This window comes from Tamandua tetradactyla, chromosome 25, assembly GCF_023851605.1.
Source record: "Tamandua tetradactyla isolate mTamTet1 chromosome 25, mTamTet1.pri, whole genome shotgun sequence".
NCBI lineage: Eukaryota > Metazoa > Chordata > Mammalia > Pilosa > Myrmecophagidae > Tamandua > Tamandua tetradactyla.
Window position 1 is genome coordinate 37,101,097 of NC_135351.1, and position 16,219 is coordinate 37,117,315.

At 36.7% G+C, this 16,219-nt stretch overlaps 1 protein-coding gene and 1 pseudogene across 4 annotated transcripts in view; one reads left to right on the plus strand and one right to left on the minus strand.

Annotated features, from left to right (window-relative positions):
- Positions 1 to 16,219, plus strand: part of PEX7 (peroxisomal biogenesis factor 7) — a 92,372-nt gene that overhangs the window by 34,131 nt on the left and 42,022 nt on the right. For 3 of the 4 annotated variants that reach the window (XM_077144114.1, XM_077144117.1, XM_077144115.1), the window contains exons 6-8: positions 500 to 606; positions 2,228 to 2,341; positions 4,486 to 4,541. In XM_077144114.1, the coding sequence (XP_077000229.1) occupies positions 500 to 606; positions 2,228 to 2,341; positions 4,486 to 4,541 (277 nt within the window). The remainder of the gene's footprint in view (positions 1 to 499; positions 607 to 2,227; positions 2,342 to 4,485; positions 4,542 to 16,219) is intronic. The other variant, XM_077144116.1, reaches the window with a different exon arrangement.
- On the minus strand, positions 6,215 to 6,578 carry LOC143669369 (BBSome-interacting protein 1 pseudogene; annotated as a pseudogene).

The following is a 16,219-nucleotide window of genomic DNA, read 5'->3' on the forward strand; positions in this document are numbered from 1 at the left end:
AGATTATACGTCCGGCTGGCCCATTAAAATGCACTGTGCATAAAACCTAAAAAATAAAAAACAAAAAGCTGCCTCTTTTAAATGTGAGTAGACCTTACTCACATTTAAAAGGAAAATTGTTACCATTTTTTTTTCTTGTAGAATATGCTGGTTCAGTGTTCTAACTTTATTTACTGGAGATGAGGATTTTCAGGGACTTTTCCTGTCCTGAAAAATAAAAAGACTCAAAGTAGGTTTAATTACCCCAAGCTTGTTTCAGTGCAGGGTTCCAAGTTCCTAGTTTGTGTCCATCTAAAAGCATTATCACGGTGTATTACTTTTTGTAGTCCATCACTTTAATAGCTTTTACACATATTGTTTTTTTTTTTTAATAAAGATGGCAGCATCCAACAATGAAAGCAGTGTATTTTCACTTGACTTGTCATCACAGGCACTGTTACGTCACACCGGTCACGCAGGCAGGGTGACAGAAAGTGATTGGGACTTCCTCTTTTACCAGGTGACCAGACCCTGAGAATCTGGGATGTGAAGGCAGCGGGAGTCAGGATTGTGATCCCAGCACATCACACAGAGATTTTGAGTTGCGACTGGTGTAAATACAACGAGGTATGGTGTGTGGATTTTATGCTGAGCCCTTTGCAACTGTAAAAAGGTTCCAGATTTTATTTTAGCTTTGTTTATGTGGACTTCAGTGGTATTGTCCCCTTTATTTCACATTGATGACTGTGAGTGACCTGTATTAGCATTAATTGGATTTAAGGCGGATAAACAGGCAGAATAAGAAGCAGACATTCACAGAAGTTCAGCGGTGCAGCCTTACTTACTCATTTTGGGAACCTGCTTTAAATTTATGTATTTTGTTTTTCTATATTGCTCTTCATCCTACCAATTTGTATCATCTTTTGCTATTATTTCTATTTCACTGTGCTAGTTGGGCTGCTGAACAAGTAACTTGGTTTTTAATTTGACAGTTCATTAGTTTTTACAATTTTCAGTTTCATCTGCTTTATAGGCTTAACTGGGCTCATGCTACTGAGAGACAGCACTATCCATGTGTAACTTTTTGCAAAGCTTCAATAAACCACATGAGCATATGCATTAGAAATAGCAATGGATTAGCTATGGGTTGCGCTACTATTTATGCACATGCAGTGGTCTACAGACTATGACATATACCTTGCTTTTTTCCAGTTTTAAATTAATTAATGAGGGTTAAGAAAACATTGTGTTGGCAATATTCTTTAAAGAAAAAGAAATAAAATATATTAAAAGTACATATAGTCCATATTCAATAGTAATACTTTATCTAAATGAACATCTCAAAGTGATGAGTACAGTTCAGATCCCTCACATCATAAGTCAGTTTTCCATACAGGAAAATTAACTTGTGAATTACATTTTATACTTCTGAGAATTCTAAAACAGATGCTGATATATACTTGAGAATGATTATTATTATTATTTTTTTTTTTTTTTGCTCATTGAAACTTTTCTTCACATGAACTTATACTGAAGCCCGATGCATTCAGGCAGTGAGCTGCTGCCAGGTGGTTTGGGGTGGGCTCGGGGCAGGCGTGGACCCAGCACCTGGCATGGTCAACCCAGAACTCTGGATGCCCCAGGGCTCGAGAGAGCAGCTTTTGTACAATCTGCCAAGATAGGAGACCAGCCATCATTTGCTTCCACTCTCAGATGTGATTAGATGTTGTATTAAAACTTTGCCCATGAAAGTGATCAATTTAGATTCAGAAAATCATACAAAAATTTAATTTAATTTATACCCTTTGCTCTTTCAAATACTCTTAAATTAACAGGTCTCTTGCCTTTTAGTGCCTGATGAAACCTCAGAGCATGTTGAAAACCTTTTGAAGGGAAAGGTGGGCTCATTTGTCAGAATTCTGCAAAAGCTGAATTGTTAATAAATGCTACTAATGGCAGATGGGAAATTCCCCAGTGCTATTTTGGACTCCTGCCTTCTTCTGTTGTGTGATAGTGTTTTGTCGCAGAAATAAAGCAGAGTGGGTTCCTTTTCCCTGAAGACATACTGATTTTTGCTTTTTAATGTCTATTTTGAGTCCCTTCTATCCTTGTTATATAACTTCCCAAGCATGACTCCTGGGTCGGGTTTAAATAACGATCCGAAAATTGATATTGTGTCTAGTAGGAAAGCCTGGGTACAACCTAACTGCAGAGATGCGCAGTTTACTTTTCTCTGAATTGTTTTCAGAATTTGCTGGTGACGGGGGCCGTTGACTGTAGTCTGCGAGGCTGGGACATGAGGAACGCGCGGCAGCCTGTGTTCGAGCTCCTTGGGCACACCTATGCCATCAGGAGGGTGAAAGTGAGCCCAGCTTTTCTGTCCCTGCTCAGAGCACAAGCTGAACCGCCCAGACGGTGACTGAGGCGTACATTCAAGGCTGTTTCAGTGTTTAGGGATTGGGAACTGATCATTCTTCTTTATGTACTTTTTTCTTACCTAATGATCATGAACCCTAAAAGCTAAAATTAGTTAAAAATCTTTGAATTATCCTTTGGTGAATTGGGCAGTGTAGACATTCAGTACTGAGGGCTAAATAAAAAGTTTGCCTAGTTCAGTCATCCCCAATGTATATATATTTTTGTATACGGTATGATGGGGGCCACATTTCATTCTTTTTCCATGTGAGTATCCCATTATTGCAGCACCATTTGTTGAATTTTTTTTGTTTGCTTGTTTTTGGGAAATGGATGGGCCAGGAATCGAACCTGGGTCTCCCGCATGGCAGGCAAGAATTCTACCACTGAATTGCCCTTACACCCCATGCCCAATATTTTACTTTCTTTTTTTTTTTACATTGGCAGGCACCGGAAATCGAACCCGGGTTCTCCGGCACGGCAGGCAAGCATTCTTGCCTGCTGAGCCACCGTGGCCCGCCCCCTCCCAATATTTTATTCCTTTTCAATATTATTTTTTAATTGTGGATTTGCTTTTAGCATTATATACTTTGTAATTTCCCACTCAGTGGGAAGATTTCTTTGTTAAAACTGGTATTGAATGATGATTAATTCTTTCTTTTCTTGACATGATAAATATATAAATCTTCACAGAAGTTTAGGATCTAAAAAACTACTCAGTAAACAAGACGAGGAAGTAACTTTTTTGGGGGGCTGCTCCAGAGAAACATGTCTGGTTATCAGGTAATTTAAATGAGTTTCCCAGATTCTGTTTAGGCAGGTTCTGCTAAATCATTGTGGAAAACATCTTATTAAATGACATCTCCCAGTTTCCTTTTTTTTTTTTTTCCTTTCATTAAGGTAAATGTGCCTTATTGATCTTTTTCAATACGATAATTACATTATGGCAATCTTTTTAAAATTCTAAATTTCAGTTACACTAATATTTAAAGATTTACCGGCTACACTGCAGCATCTGAGACAGAGAGCCCTGATTTGTTTGTTGTTTTTTTTAATGTAGGCTTTATATGGACAGTTTCTAAGAGTTGAAAAATAACCTCTCAGAGTGGTTCTGAGAATGAAGTTGAATTATGTAGTAAAAGTACTTTGCAAACTATGAAGTAGTATACAAATATGGTTACATAAGTGTATATAACTATTAAAGTGCAGGTAAGAGAGACACTGAAGAAGTAAAATTGCAAAGACCAGCCTATTAAAGTGTGTTTATCACTTATCTAAAAGACAGTACTTATCTTTAAATTGTCAGAGTGTATCCTTGATGTTAATTTTCATTCACTAGGCCATACAGATAGCATATAAATATTTTAAAGATGTCTTTAATTTAGCATTTAAATGTTTACTTTAGTACTTGTGATTATAGCAATCATAATATCGACACATGAGAATGGAAATTTACATAATTATTTATTTGTTCTTAATCATGTACTTAAATTCCTTGTACTTCTAGGACTCTTTTGAATAGCCAGTATACTCTAGGAACTTTTTTTTTTTTTTTTTTTTTTTTTTTTTAAGAGAGAGGGAGGAAAGGAAGGAAAGACAGAGAAGGAAGGAAGGGAGGAAGAAAGGGAAACATTTTTAAACATTTTCTTGTTTTATTATATTTTGTTTGTTTGTTTGTTTTTTACATGGGCTGGGGCCGGGAATCGAACCGGGGTCCTCCGGCACGGCAGGCAAGCACTCTTGCCCGCTGAGCCACCGCGGCCCGCCCCTCTAGGAACTTTTTTGATAGCTAATATGAAATTGTATTTAATTTTTTCAGAATAGCAACATTTTGGGAATATTTTATTTTAAATAAGCTCCCAAAAGCTTGAAGGATGACTTTCTTTGGAGAAAAATAGAGTTTTTCTTTTGGATAGATAATAATAGGCCAGGATAACTTCTGCCTCAAATAAAAGCATATAAAGTTTCAGAAAGCCTAATTTTATGTGGCTGAACTTTAATTTATTTGAATTTTAATGGGAATAATCATGAGAAGTGGCATATTATAATCACAGCTAACCTCACAAAGGTTTTGTCTCTTTTTTTTTGTAGTTTTCGCCATTTCATGCTTCAGTGCTGGCCTCTTGTTCTTATGATTTTACTGTAAGGTACAGTAGCTTTCAATAAGTTTCTTTGTGAAATATCAAGTAGCATTTGCATGTTTGTAACATTTGTGAAAGATAATATGTTTATTTTACTAATATAAAAATAATCTGTGCTGGGAACATTTAAATATTTGCCATTAAGATTAGTGTTATATTTTTCCTATTTTCATGATCCAGCCCCACGAATGAATAATTTTTTGCTGTTTAAAGATTAACCTGGCTAATCTATTTTAAAGCCTTTTTCCTCACAGTTGTTTCTGTAGTAACACTTTTCCACTCTGTAGGTTGTGTAGACCAATATCTTTTGAGTTTAGATTTAAATTTGGAAATTTCATTTCTAATTAGATGAATCTTAAGGTTAGGTTTATTTTTTTGGCATGGGCAGGCTCCAGGAGTTGAACACAGGTCTCCAGCTCAAGGGCTAAGATTTTTTTTTTTGATTCTTTATTGGAAGTACATTTATTTTAGGTCTTTTTAAAAACTTAAAATTTATTTTACACAGCAAATTTTAAATCATATAAAGAATCACATTTGAATCTAGTGAATAAGCATTTAAATCAAAAGTACAGTAGTAAATAAATTCTTTTAATATTATATTAGGGAAAAACGCATGCATATTTAAGTCTCGTGTATACTGATCATATCTAGAGCTTAATGAAGTTTCTAAAATTTGTGTAATATCTTTCATTATTCTTAAAGTCCATTACTGAATGTTAGTGTTATAAAAATTATTCTTCAAATACTCGACTTTTTACATTACCGGTGTCTGAGACAATAATACTAGCTATGAATAAATAACAGTGATCTAAAGAATGATCACATTTCTAATCTATCTTTTGTAGAGCCTAATTATTCAGCAAGGCCTCAAGGCCTGTGTGAATTTAAATAGTCTATTATTGACTACTGCAAACCAATCTAGAATTAAAGTCAGAATTTACAGAGGTATGCTTAGAAATATACCTATTATAGGTTTAAGTGTAGTGTTTTAGAGCTAAAAGGCTGAACTTAACTTCAAATATTTTTCACGAGTTCTTTAAAGTTCACATTACTGTGTTTTATATAGATAATTATAATAATCATTTTCATGTTTTTAATTGTTTGATACCTGGAAGGTAAAGATAGCCATATAATTAAAAAAGTTAATATAACTAAGAATATAGGTGACTATATGGAATAGATAAGGGTTTTTTAAAAATCAAATTTGTTTAAGAAAACAGTTTTGTCATTGATTAGGATCAGTCAGGCAAGTTAGCTTTAAACATGATAGGATGCATAAAATTAGTAAAATATTATGTTAGGTAACATAAAAGCCCAACATGAACACCTTATTCATGATTAGAATGTATCTTCAGATGTAGGTTTTTAATCGAGGTGTAGTTGACTCTCTGTAAACAGAAAGCTGCGTTTCGATACTTAGTGCCTAAGGATGTTATCCGTGAAACTTGACAGCAATAGGGATGTTGAATAAAAATTTGCAGTTCTAAACACTTGGGTAAACAAACTGTAAAATTTAGTTTAAAACTTTGTGTTCAACAGCAACCAACATTTTAAAATTCACAATATAGGTTTCGTCAGTCTTGGGTATTTTGTATCATTTATATGAATACTATTGGTTTTATCAACAAATACTATTTTCAGCATATTATTTTCTCATTATTAAATAGTTGGTGGGGTGCTCGTGGAAGTGCCAAATCATCATTCAGTTGGTTCTTTGCTGTGATTCCTTCTCTGCCATTTCTTGTTGGCGAATTGTATCCTGTGCAGCTTGCTGCATTTTCTCCAGTTTTTCCGGAGTCAGAGATTTCAAGGGTAAAAGTTTGGGTTTACACAGCACCACTGTGGTTACATCTTCCCCAGACAACTGCCCTTGTTTTGGAAGAACTTCCCGGAACATTGACTTCACTTCTGCCATGTCTGAATTGTTGAATACAGTGAGTTTGGAGTATTGGATACAGTTCCTTCGTACCTGGGTCGAGAATGGGCGCCCCTTGAGGGGGATGTGCGGCGCTGGCTATTCCCAACCTTCCGTCATGATCCCATCAGAAAATCCTAAGATTTTTATAGATGAAAAAATAGTTAGCATGAGTGTGTGTATGTTTGTTTATGTACATATATACTTATGTATTTCAGACTAGCAAACCCATGCCTTTGTGAAAAAACTTATTGATTAGAATATAACATTTGCTTGCAGGTGTTTTGTTTTGTTTTGTCTTTAGTCTGAGAGAATATACTCCAAATACCAGATTCAAATGTTATCTGGGTTAGTTCGCTGCTCCCCTGTCAGAGGATGCTTTTGATATTCATCCGAAACATGACTTGATTCCTTTATTTCTGTTTGTATTCATTTTAGGGTTTCTTCCCATCCCTGTTGATTTTATCTGGTTTTTTTTTTTTTTTACTGAGTGTGCAAAATCATCACCATGGTTCAGGATGTACATAAAGATATATTCACAAGGCATCATTTCCCCTCCCTTCTATTTTCATTTCATTCATTCCATGTCTTATTGGTAACTTGTCTCCCTCATATGATCAGATAAGCAGTCACATGTATATTTCCATATTTTTCCGACTTTCTTACACAAAAAGTAGGATACTCTGTGTCTTAGTTTTCCAGCTGCTAAAACAAGTACCATACAATGGGTTGGCTTCAACAGTGAGAATCTGTTGGCTCACAGTTTTGAGACTAGGAGAAGTTCAGAGTCAATGATGCTTTGTCTCCGAACTGTGGTATTCCGGGGCTGGCTCCTTGGCCTTTCTGCCACGTGGCTAAGCACGTGGAGGTGTCTCCTTTCTCTTCTGGCTTCCGTGGACTTCCAGCTTCTTCCCCTCGTCTTCTCATTCTGTCTCTGTCTGAATTTCATTCTGCTTGAGAAGCCAGTCCTACCCTAAGAGCTTTTCTCTCAGAGTGTTTTTTTGGCTATTTGTGTTTATTTTTCCAAAAAAACTTTAATATCAACTAGTTTGTTGGTGTTTTTAATGAGATTACATTACGTAAAATAAGTTAAGGAGAATGACATCTTTATGATTTTGAGTCATACTATTCAAGAAAAAGACCTGGCTTTCCATTTATTTAAGTCTGTTTTTGCATTTTTAGGAATGTTTTAAGTTTTCTTCATATAGATTTTGGACATTTCTTGTATTTGTTCATATGCATTTTGCCTTTTTTGTTACTTTTGATCATAGGATATCTTCTACTTTATATCATCAGCTTGATTGTTGATTGTCAGTGTAAAGACTGTTGATTTCTATGTGTTAACGCAAAACCTCCTACTTCACTAAGTTCTTTTATTGTCGAGTTAGTATTATCATTGATTCTTTCAGGGTTTCCAGGTACATGATCTTATCATTTGCAAATGAAGATAACTTTATATCTTAGTTCTAATTCTTATACCTCTAATTGATTTCTCGTGTCAAATTGCATTGGCAAATATTTCTAATACAGTATTAAGTAGCATTAGAGAAAGTGTCTAGTTCCTGATATAGTAAAAATTCCTCTAGCATGTCCCTATTAAATAAGATGCTGGCTTTAGAACAAAATTTAAATATGTATTTATCATTTTAAGAAAATATCTATCAGTGCTTTTTTTTTTTTTCTTTCACATGGGCAGGCACTGGAAATAGAACCCGTGTCTCCGCTATGGCAGGTGAAAACTGCCTACTGAGCCACCGTGGCCCACCCAGCGCTTTTTAAAATTAGAAATGGATATTAAGTTTTGTTGAAGGCTTTTTCAGTATCTATGAAGATAATCTTATGATTTTTTTCTTCATAGAATTATTAATGTGTTGTATTATATTAAGCAATTGCCTAATATTGAATCAGCCTTGCATTCCTGAACTAAATCCACTTGTTTTTTGTGTATCAGTTTCTTAATGTATTATTTGAATTCTGTTCACTAATATTTTATTTAGGCTTTTGAATCAATATTCAGAAGTAATACTGGTCTTGGGCGGGCCATGGTGGTTCAGCAGGCAAGAATGCTTGCCTGCCATGCCAGAGGACCCGGGTTCGATTCCTGGTGCCTGCCCATGTTAAAAAAAAAGTAATACTGGTCTTAGTGGGGTTTTTTTTTTGCCGTCTTTGTTGCTTTTTTTGTTTTATATATGAACATTTTATTTGGTTCCTATAGAGAACTCAGATGTTTTTCTTTGTTTGCAAAGCTTGGGAATAATCTGTGCAGTGTTAAGGCTGTTTGGTCTTTGAAGACCTAGTAGATTTCCTCTGGAAACCATCCGGGCATGGTGCTTTTGGTTTTTTTTTTCTGTTTTGAATTTCCTTGATAACTTTCTCTGTTTCTTCTGTGGAAATTGTTCTGTTTAAATTTTCTGTCTCTAATGGATCACTTTTGGTAAAAGGTATTTCCCTAGGAAATTTGGCTTCAAATGTATTTACATAGAGATCCTTAAAGTAGTGTCTTATGTTTTTTTATTTTTTTCTGTTTCAATGATTATTTCATGCTTGTAATTTCATATTTTGTGTGTTTGTACTTTCTCCCTTGATTAAAAGTTAGCTAGTGGTATGTTTGTTTTATTATTTTTCACCAACAAGCGTAAGTACCGTTGTTCTGTTCTCTACTGTATTAATTGTTGCTTTTGTCTTTATTATTTCTTTGTACATTCTTTTGGTTTGTTATTTTTTCAGTTTTTGAAATTGGGAATTTATTTTTATTCTTTCATTTTTATTAATAAAGAACTAAGACTATAAATCTTTGTCAGGATACTGTTTCAGATACATCTGATAGATTCTGATATTTAATTTTTTAATTAAATACCATTTTTAAAAATTTGGTAAGTTGTTTGCATTTTCTTTCCCCCCTAAGTACCGTTTAATAGGAAGTTATTTAATTTCCAGACATAAGAGCCCTTTTATTCATTGTTTTTAAGTTTGTTAATAATTTCTAATTTTTGTATTGTAATCAGAGAATCCTGTTCGTAGTTTTTCTGTTTTATGGAACTTGGTATTTTGCATAGGGGATTAATAAATGATAATTTTTTGTGTGCAGTTGAATAGAAAGAATATTCTCTATTATCAGAGTATAACATGCAACATATAACCATAAGATCTACTAACTGATTACGTTGTTTAGATCTTTTACATTCTTCCTTATTTTTGGTATATTTTATCTGTCTTGTACTGAAAGGGGTGTGTTAAAATCTCCTATGGTTGGTGTGCCTCTATCTGTGTGTCCCAGCAGCTCTTGTAATTTTCGTTTTGCAAAGGTGGATGCTGTGTTACTTGGTGCCTAGATATTTATAGTATCCATACTGTGAATTGAGGCTTTTAGCATTAAATGTGATCTTCTTGGTCACTGATAAATGCTTTTTCATTCAGTTATTCTTTATCTTGTGTCAGTGTCATAGCCCCTGCTTTTTATTTTTTGTCATGGGCAGGCAGGGGGAATTGAACCTGGGTCTCCAGCATGGCGTGCTGCTTTGTTTTTCCTTGTTTTATGATGTTATTTTTGAGAATTCTTGTGACAGTGTAATTCTCATGTCAGTTATGTGATTTTTTTTTTTTTCCTGGGGACCCTGAGCATTTTCTCTCTAGATTTTCCATGACATGTCACAAAATGATCATTGCAGGTCAATTTCCCTGCTACTTGCTGGACTCTTTAAATATATAGATCTGGGCCTACTTTCATTTTCAGAGAACTTTTTCTGTGTTGTAATTTTAAATATTACTTCCGATCCTTTGTTTTATCTTCTACAGGGACTTCAAGTACACAAATCAAATCTCCTTTACCTGTCTTCTATTTTAAACCCTCTATCTCTGACAGTTTTTACTTCTTTATTTCATTTTCATTTTCTCAATTGTTTTCCTACTTGTCTTCGGAGCTTTTATTGTGATTTCATGTGACTATTTTTCTTTTGGCACCTTATAATTTCGCCTTATTTGTTCTAGTTTTTTCTTGGATTCATTCAGCTTTTCATTTCTTTCTGTTTTTGTCCACATCTTTGTTTTTGAATTCCTGATCAAGGTATTTTTTTCACATCTCCAAATGTTTGTTTGAAGATATTTAACTCAGATATTTCAGATAGCTTTGACTCACAGAAGATTTGCAAAAATAGTGGAGAGTTCCAGTTCATAGTGTTATGTTACAGTTTCATTTTCCTGTGTTTGTAAACTTTTTATTTAAAAATAATTTCAAAATTATAAGCTAGTTGCTGAAATAATACAAATCCCATATAGGGAACTCCAACATACCCCCTACACAGATACCAATATGTGCAAATCCACCATCTTTTAACGTTTTATCACATTTACCATTGTTTCCTTCCACCCTCCTTCCCTCCTTCTTTCCCTCTTGCCCTCTCTCCCTCTCCTGTTTCTTTCTAAACATTTGAGAGTAGGTTGCATACCTCATGCTCCTTGAACTCATACTTACTACTCCCATGTACATTTCCTAAGGACAAGGAAATTCACATAATCACCTAAGTACAATTATCAAGTTCAAGAAATTTAATGTTGATATAAAGCTTACCGTCTATACTCCAATTTTTTCATATATTCCAATAATGTCCTTTTGGACCTCTTCTCCATTATTAGACCTAGCCCAGGATCATGTATTACATTTAGTTATTATTGTTTCTTTAATCTTTCTCTCTCTTTAATTGTAGAAACATATATACAACCTGAACTTTCCCATTTCAGCCACTCCCAAGCATGCAAGTGAAAGTGATGACACTCACAGTACTGTGCTTTCCATCCCCCAAGTGGAAACCCTGCACCCTTACGCATTAACTCCCTCTTGTCCCTCCTCCTCTGCCCTGCTAACCTGTTCTCTACTTTTTGTCCTTCTGAATTTGCATGTTCTGGCTGTTTCATAGGGATGGAATCACACAATATCTGTCTCTTTTTATCTGATTTATTTCAGTCATTATGATGTCTTCAAGGTTCATCCATGTAATAACATTATCAGAACTTCATTCCATTTTAGGGCTCATGTTCTGTTGTGTGGATGACCATCTGTTCTGTATCCGCCTGCAGATGGACCTTTTGGTTGCTTCCACCTTTTGGTTATTGTGGATAATGCTGCTATGAACGTTGGTGTGCAAGTATCCGTTTGAGTTCCCGTTTGCAGTTATTTGGGATATGTACCTAGAAGGGAGATTTCAGGGTCACATGGTAGTTCCATGTTTAGCTTTTTGAGCAGCTGCCAAACTGTTTTCCACAGCAGCTGCATCATTTTACACTCCTGCTGACAGTGTACAAGGTTCCTATTTCTTGGCATACTCGTGAGTATGTTACTTTTTTTTTGTAATAGTAGCCATTCCAGTCCGTTTGAGGTGGTGCCTCATTGTCGTTGGGATTTAAAGTTCTCTAATGGCTAATGACAATGTACCCCTCTTCTTGTGGCTCACTGACTGCTGTTTGTGGGGGTTTGTCTTGAGGAAAATTGTCATCAGATGAATTGTTTGAATTTTCATGTCCATTTTATTTTTATGGTAGTTTTCTTTTTTGCTCACCAGTGGACAGTATTAGTGGTTTGGGGTTGGCACCTTTTCTTCTATTTAATCTTCTTTTCCTCTAAACCATGCACTTTGCAGGACTACCTTCTTGAGTAGTGCATGAGTCCTACATGTCCCTTTAAAAAAAATTATTTTCAGATAGTTTTGACTCACAGAAGATTTGCAAAAATACTGGAGAGTTCCAGTATCTTCTGCTTCCAGTTTCTCTGTATGTTAACATCTTCCATAGCCATAGATGAATTATTAAAACTAAAAAATTACCCTCAGTTCAATGCTATTAACTAAAGAATTTATTTGGATTTCACCAATTTTTCCACACCGTGCCCTTTTTCTCTCCCAGGGTCCACCTTGGATCTTGCATGGCATTTAGTTGTCATGTCTCTTGGGTCTCCACCCATCTGTGACAGTCCCTCGGTCTTTCCTTGTTTTTCATGACCTTGATGTAAATGCTCTTGTTAGTTATTTTGTAGAATGTCCCTCAGTTTAGATTTGTCTGGTGCCTTCTCATATTCGGTTGAGGTTACACGTAATTGGGAAGGCCACCACAGAGTACATCCCCCTCTCAGGGCACCATGTGGGCTGCTTGTCCCCCAGCTGACGTTAGTTAGCCTTTATTATTTGGCTGAGGCTGCACTTGCTAGGATTTCCATATAAAGTTGCTATTTTCTTCTCTTAATTTCTAAGTATTTTAGGGGAGATTCTTTGAGAATATTCAGACATCCTGTATCTACTAAAATTTTCAAATCTTTTCTTGAAAAATTTGCATTGTGGTAATATAGATATAACATAGAATTTCCTATTTTAACCATTTTTAAGTGTACAATTCAGTGGTGCTAATTACATTCACAGTTTTGTGCTGCTGCCACCACCATCCATTATTAAAATGTCTTCATCACCCAGAACAGAAACTGTGTGCCTACTAAGCAATGAGTTCTCATTCCCCTCTCCCCAGCCCCTGACAATCTATAATCTAGTTTCTGTCTCTATGAATTTACTTACTCTAGATATTTCACGTAAGTGGAGTCCTGCAGTATTTGCCCCTTTGTGTCTGCCTTATTGCACTCAGTATAATGTTCTCAAGATTCATCCATGTTGTTGCATGTATCAGAACTTCATTCCCTTTTATGATCAAATAATATTCCATTATATGGATATACCACATTTTATTTACCTATTTATGTATTGGTGGAACTTGGGTTGCTTTCACCTTTCGGCTAATGGGGATAACTATAAACATTGATCCACAAGTACCTGTTTGAGTCTCTGATTTCACTTCTTTTGGATATATAACTGGAAGTGAGTTGCCAGGTCATACATAGTTCTGTGTTTAATTCCCAAACTGTTCTCCAGTGTGTATGTTAAGCCCTTACTCTAACTGACCAGTATAAATTTTTTACAGTTTTTTGCACCAGAGATAGACTTTCTCTTTCTGGGGGTGGTTTGGGGTCAGGTTTAGGCCTGCTCTGAGCTTCTCTTTTTCTCTAGTCCACACACTTGCCGTCCACAAAGGCTGTGTGCAGGAATGTGGAAGACAGCTCTTTGGGGGTTAGTTTTTATTTTTCTTCCTACAGGTAATCTGAAGGTTGGACATGCTGAAGACGTGTTTTTTATGTAGTTTATTTGCTCTCCTTGTTGTTCTGTTTTGGGTTTTTTTTTTGAGGCTGGGTTGAGTTTTAGATTTTCATTGCCTCAACTTCCCAGAATTCCTCTCTCCCTCCCTCTTTTCCTTCCGAATCAGTATTTAATATGGCAGGCACTGTATAATTTTGTTTTGTAAAATTTATTTCTAACATAATAAATTACAACAATGCCTTAAGAGAAAGGCATTGTTTAACTGGGTTTTCTTGACTGATACAATATAAGCAGCCAGACAAACTGGGAAATATAATCATACTGAGACTCCCAGCTCTCAATTAAAAGGAGACCATAACTAGTTTTTAAATTTTAATACTATTTATAAACCAGGAAGAAGCAATTGTCATTTTAGCTTGGTGGCCAAAGGACGGCAGCATGGCAGACAGGAAGAAAACTTGTCAGGTGCTCACCATCCCAGACTTTCCCAGACTGGAACTGTGGAGCTCCAGCCTTGGCTGAAATTGAGGGCTATAAATATAGATTTGCAAGGCACTCGCCTCCTGAGGAGTCCATACAAATGAATAAGCCCGATGGAGATAAGAGTAGAGAAAGAAAAGCCAAAAGGCTGCGGTATCTTAGGGGGGAATTAATGTTGGGAGGAAGAAAGGGACATCCTACCAGGAACAGGAGGGGACCCTGGAATATGCAATATATCACAGAAACTTCAGGAGGAGAGGATTTCCGCAAGATATGGATGGCTGAGAATGTCAGAGCCTTCAGAGAGGAGGGGCAGGGCGAAGAGTCCCCTCTCGCATGTAGTGTCACCTCTGGGACCAAAAGAAATATCTGGAATGAAATTGAGTCTCAATTTCCAGCGTCTTTCTGGTATTTGAAACTGATCACCAGGAAGCTTAACCAATTGGGATGGGGCATTAATCTTTTAATGATCTCATCTTTAGTATCTTTAATAGTTTTAATTGTTTTTTTTTGATTCTGACTTTTGGAGCCTTTCAATCAAGGGACACTATACTCCGTATCTGTGTGCTATTTCTGGCTAGAAAGGGGTGGCTAAAGTCCCTCCTTCCTTTCTGTTTGGAATCATCATTATGATCTCAGTCCTGATGAGATCTCAGTCCTTGTTTTAACTAATGCTCCCATAGTCCACCCTCCCCTCCTTGGGGAAATGCCTTGCTTTGGCTAGTGCAGCTTTGACTCAGGACTATTTGTTAAGACTGGGCTTTGGGATGTGAACTGCACTACCCAGAAATCTTTTAGGTACCAGACCATGTCCAGAAATTATCACATCTACTTTTCTTTGCATTTTTAAGAATTAGGCTTTGCTTCTTTCCTGAACCCTGGGCAAGACTGGAGACTGGGAGGCGGCTGCTCAGGGCTCCTGGGGAGCAGGGTGGGTTGGGTCAGGTCCTGTGATGTGCTGCAAGGTCACAGGCAATGTTGGACTTGAGATGGCAAAGGGCCGTCTATTGCACTAGCAGCTCTATTCGTTAGCATTTGGGGAAAAACGAGGATTATAGTTGAGGAATAAGAGATCTTTAACATATGGGCTGGCGAGGGCAATTGAATAAGCAGGTATCCTGCAGTTATGCTGTTTTATTTGCAAAAGAGAATGGATAATACCTGCCCTCCCAAGCTCCATCCTAGGACATGCTTGAAAATGTGCCAGTTGATGACTCCCTGACTTTTGCCTCTCTTCAGGCCACCCCTTTCCATTCTAATTCCCTTCCCTTCCACCCCATGTCTACTGATTGGTCTACATCTGCCGCCTTCTGCCTTCCTCTTCTGTTCAGAATGCATGCATGGACACGTGTGCTCTCAAGTCCCTGCTCCCTGTTTCTTTCAGGACTTCACTCCTGGAAATTACTTCTCCCTGCTATATCCCCACATGGTTTTGTTTTTGAAGTGATTTGGCGAAGAGTCACACTTAAGATTGATGAGGATTTCTTGGCAGTAATCATGAATCATCAGGAATTCTTGTGAAGGGAGAAAAATCTAACCCATAAATTGTTTTCCAATGGAATGAAATGTTTCTGAATAACAAATTTTTTGGTTAATAATGTTAATTTATACACAATTAGTTAAAATTAATTTTAATGCTCACCTCTCAAGTGTTTTTGTAGACCCTGGAAGCTTATAGACTGGGGTGCTTAGGGGTCTATGACTGTCACTCCTAAGCCCTCACCTCCCTACTGAAACCCCTCTGGCAAGAGCCACTGGGGACCCCTGTAGTCCCATACCCAGTCCCCTTGTGGCACTTGTCCTGCTGACTGTCCTTCTCTATGTCTTACTGCTAGTTAAGCCTTTCTCCTGGGGTCTCCCTTTCCCAGGGGCTCCATGTTCTTCTTTTTGCTTTCCTCATTCTCCTCTGATCCTTCCTTCTTATGCTTCTTCATGGGCTCCTCTCCTGCCCCTTAGGCTTGGTGGTCTGTCTTTGGTCTCATACTCCTTCTTCCTGCTTCCTGGCATTCTCAGGTGCCCTGAAAGTATTCTGAGAACATTTAGAGCTGCAGATTTAGGGTCAAAACAGGCACCTCACACTGCACATTTCCAAACCAAGCCCTTAATTTATTTCCTTCCTTGCCTTGCTAGTCTGGCTTGTTTATCTATTTATTTGTCTTAAT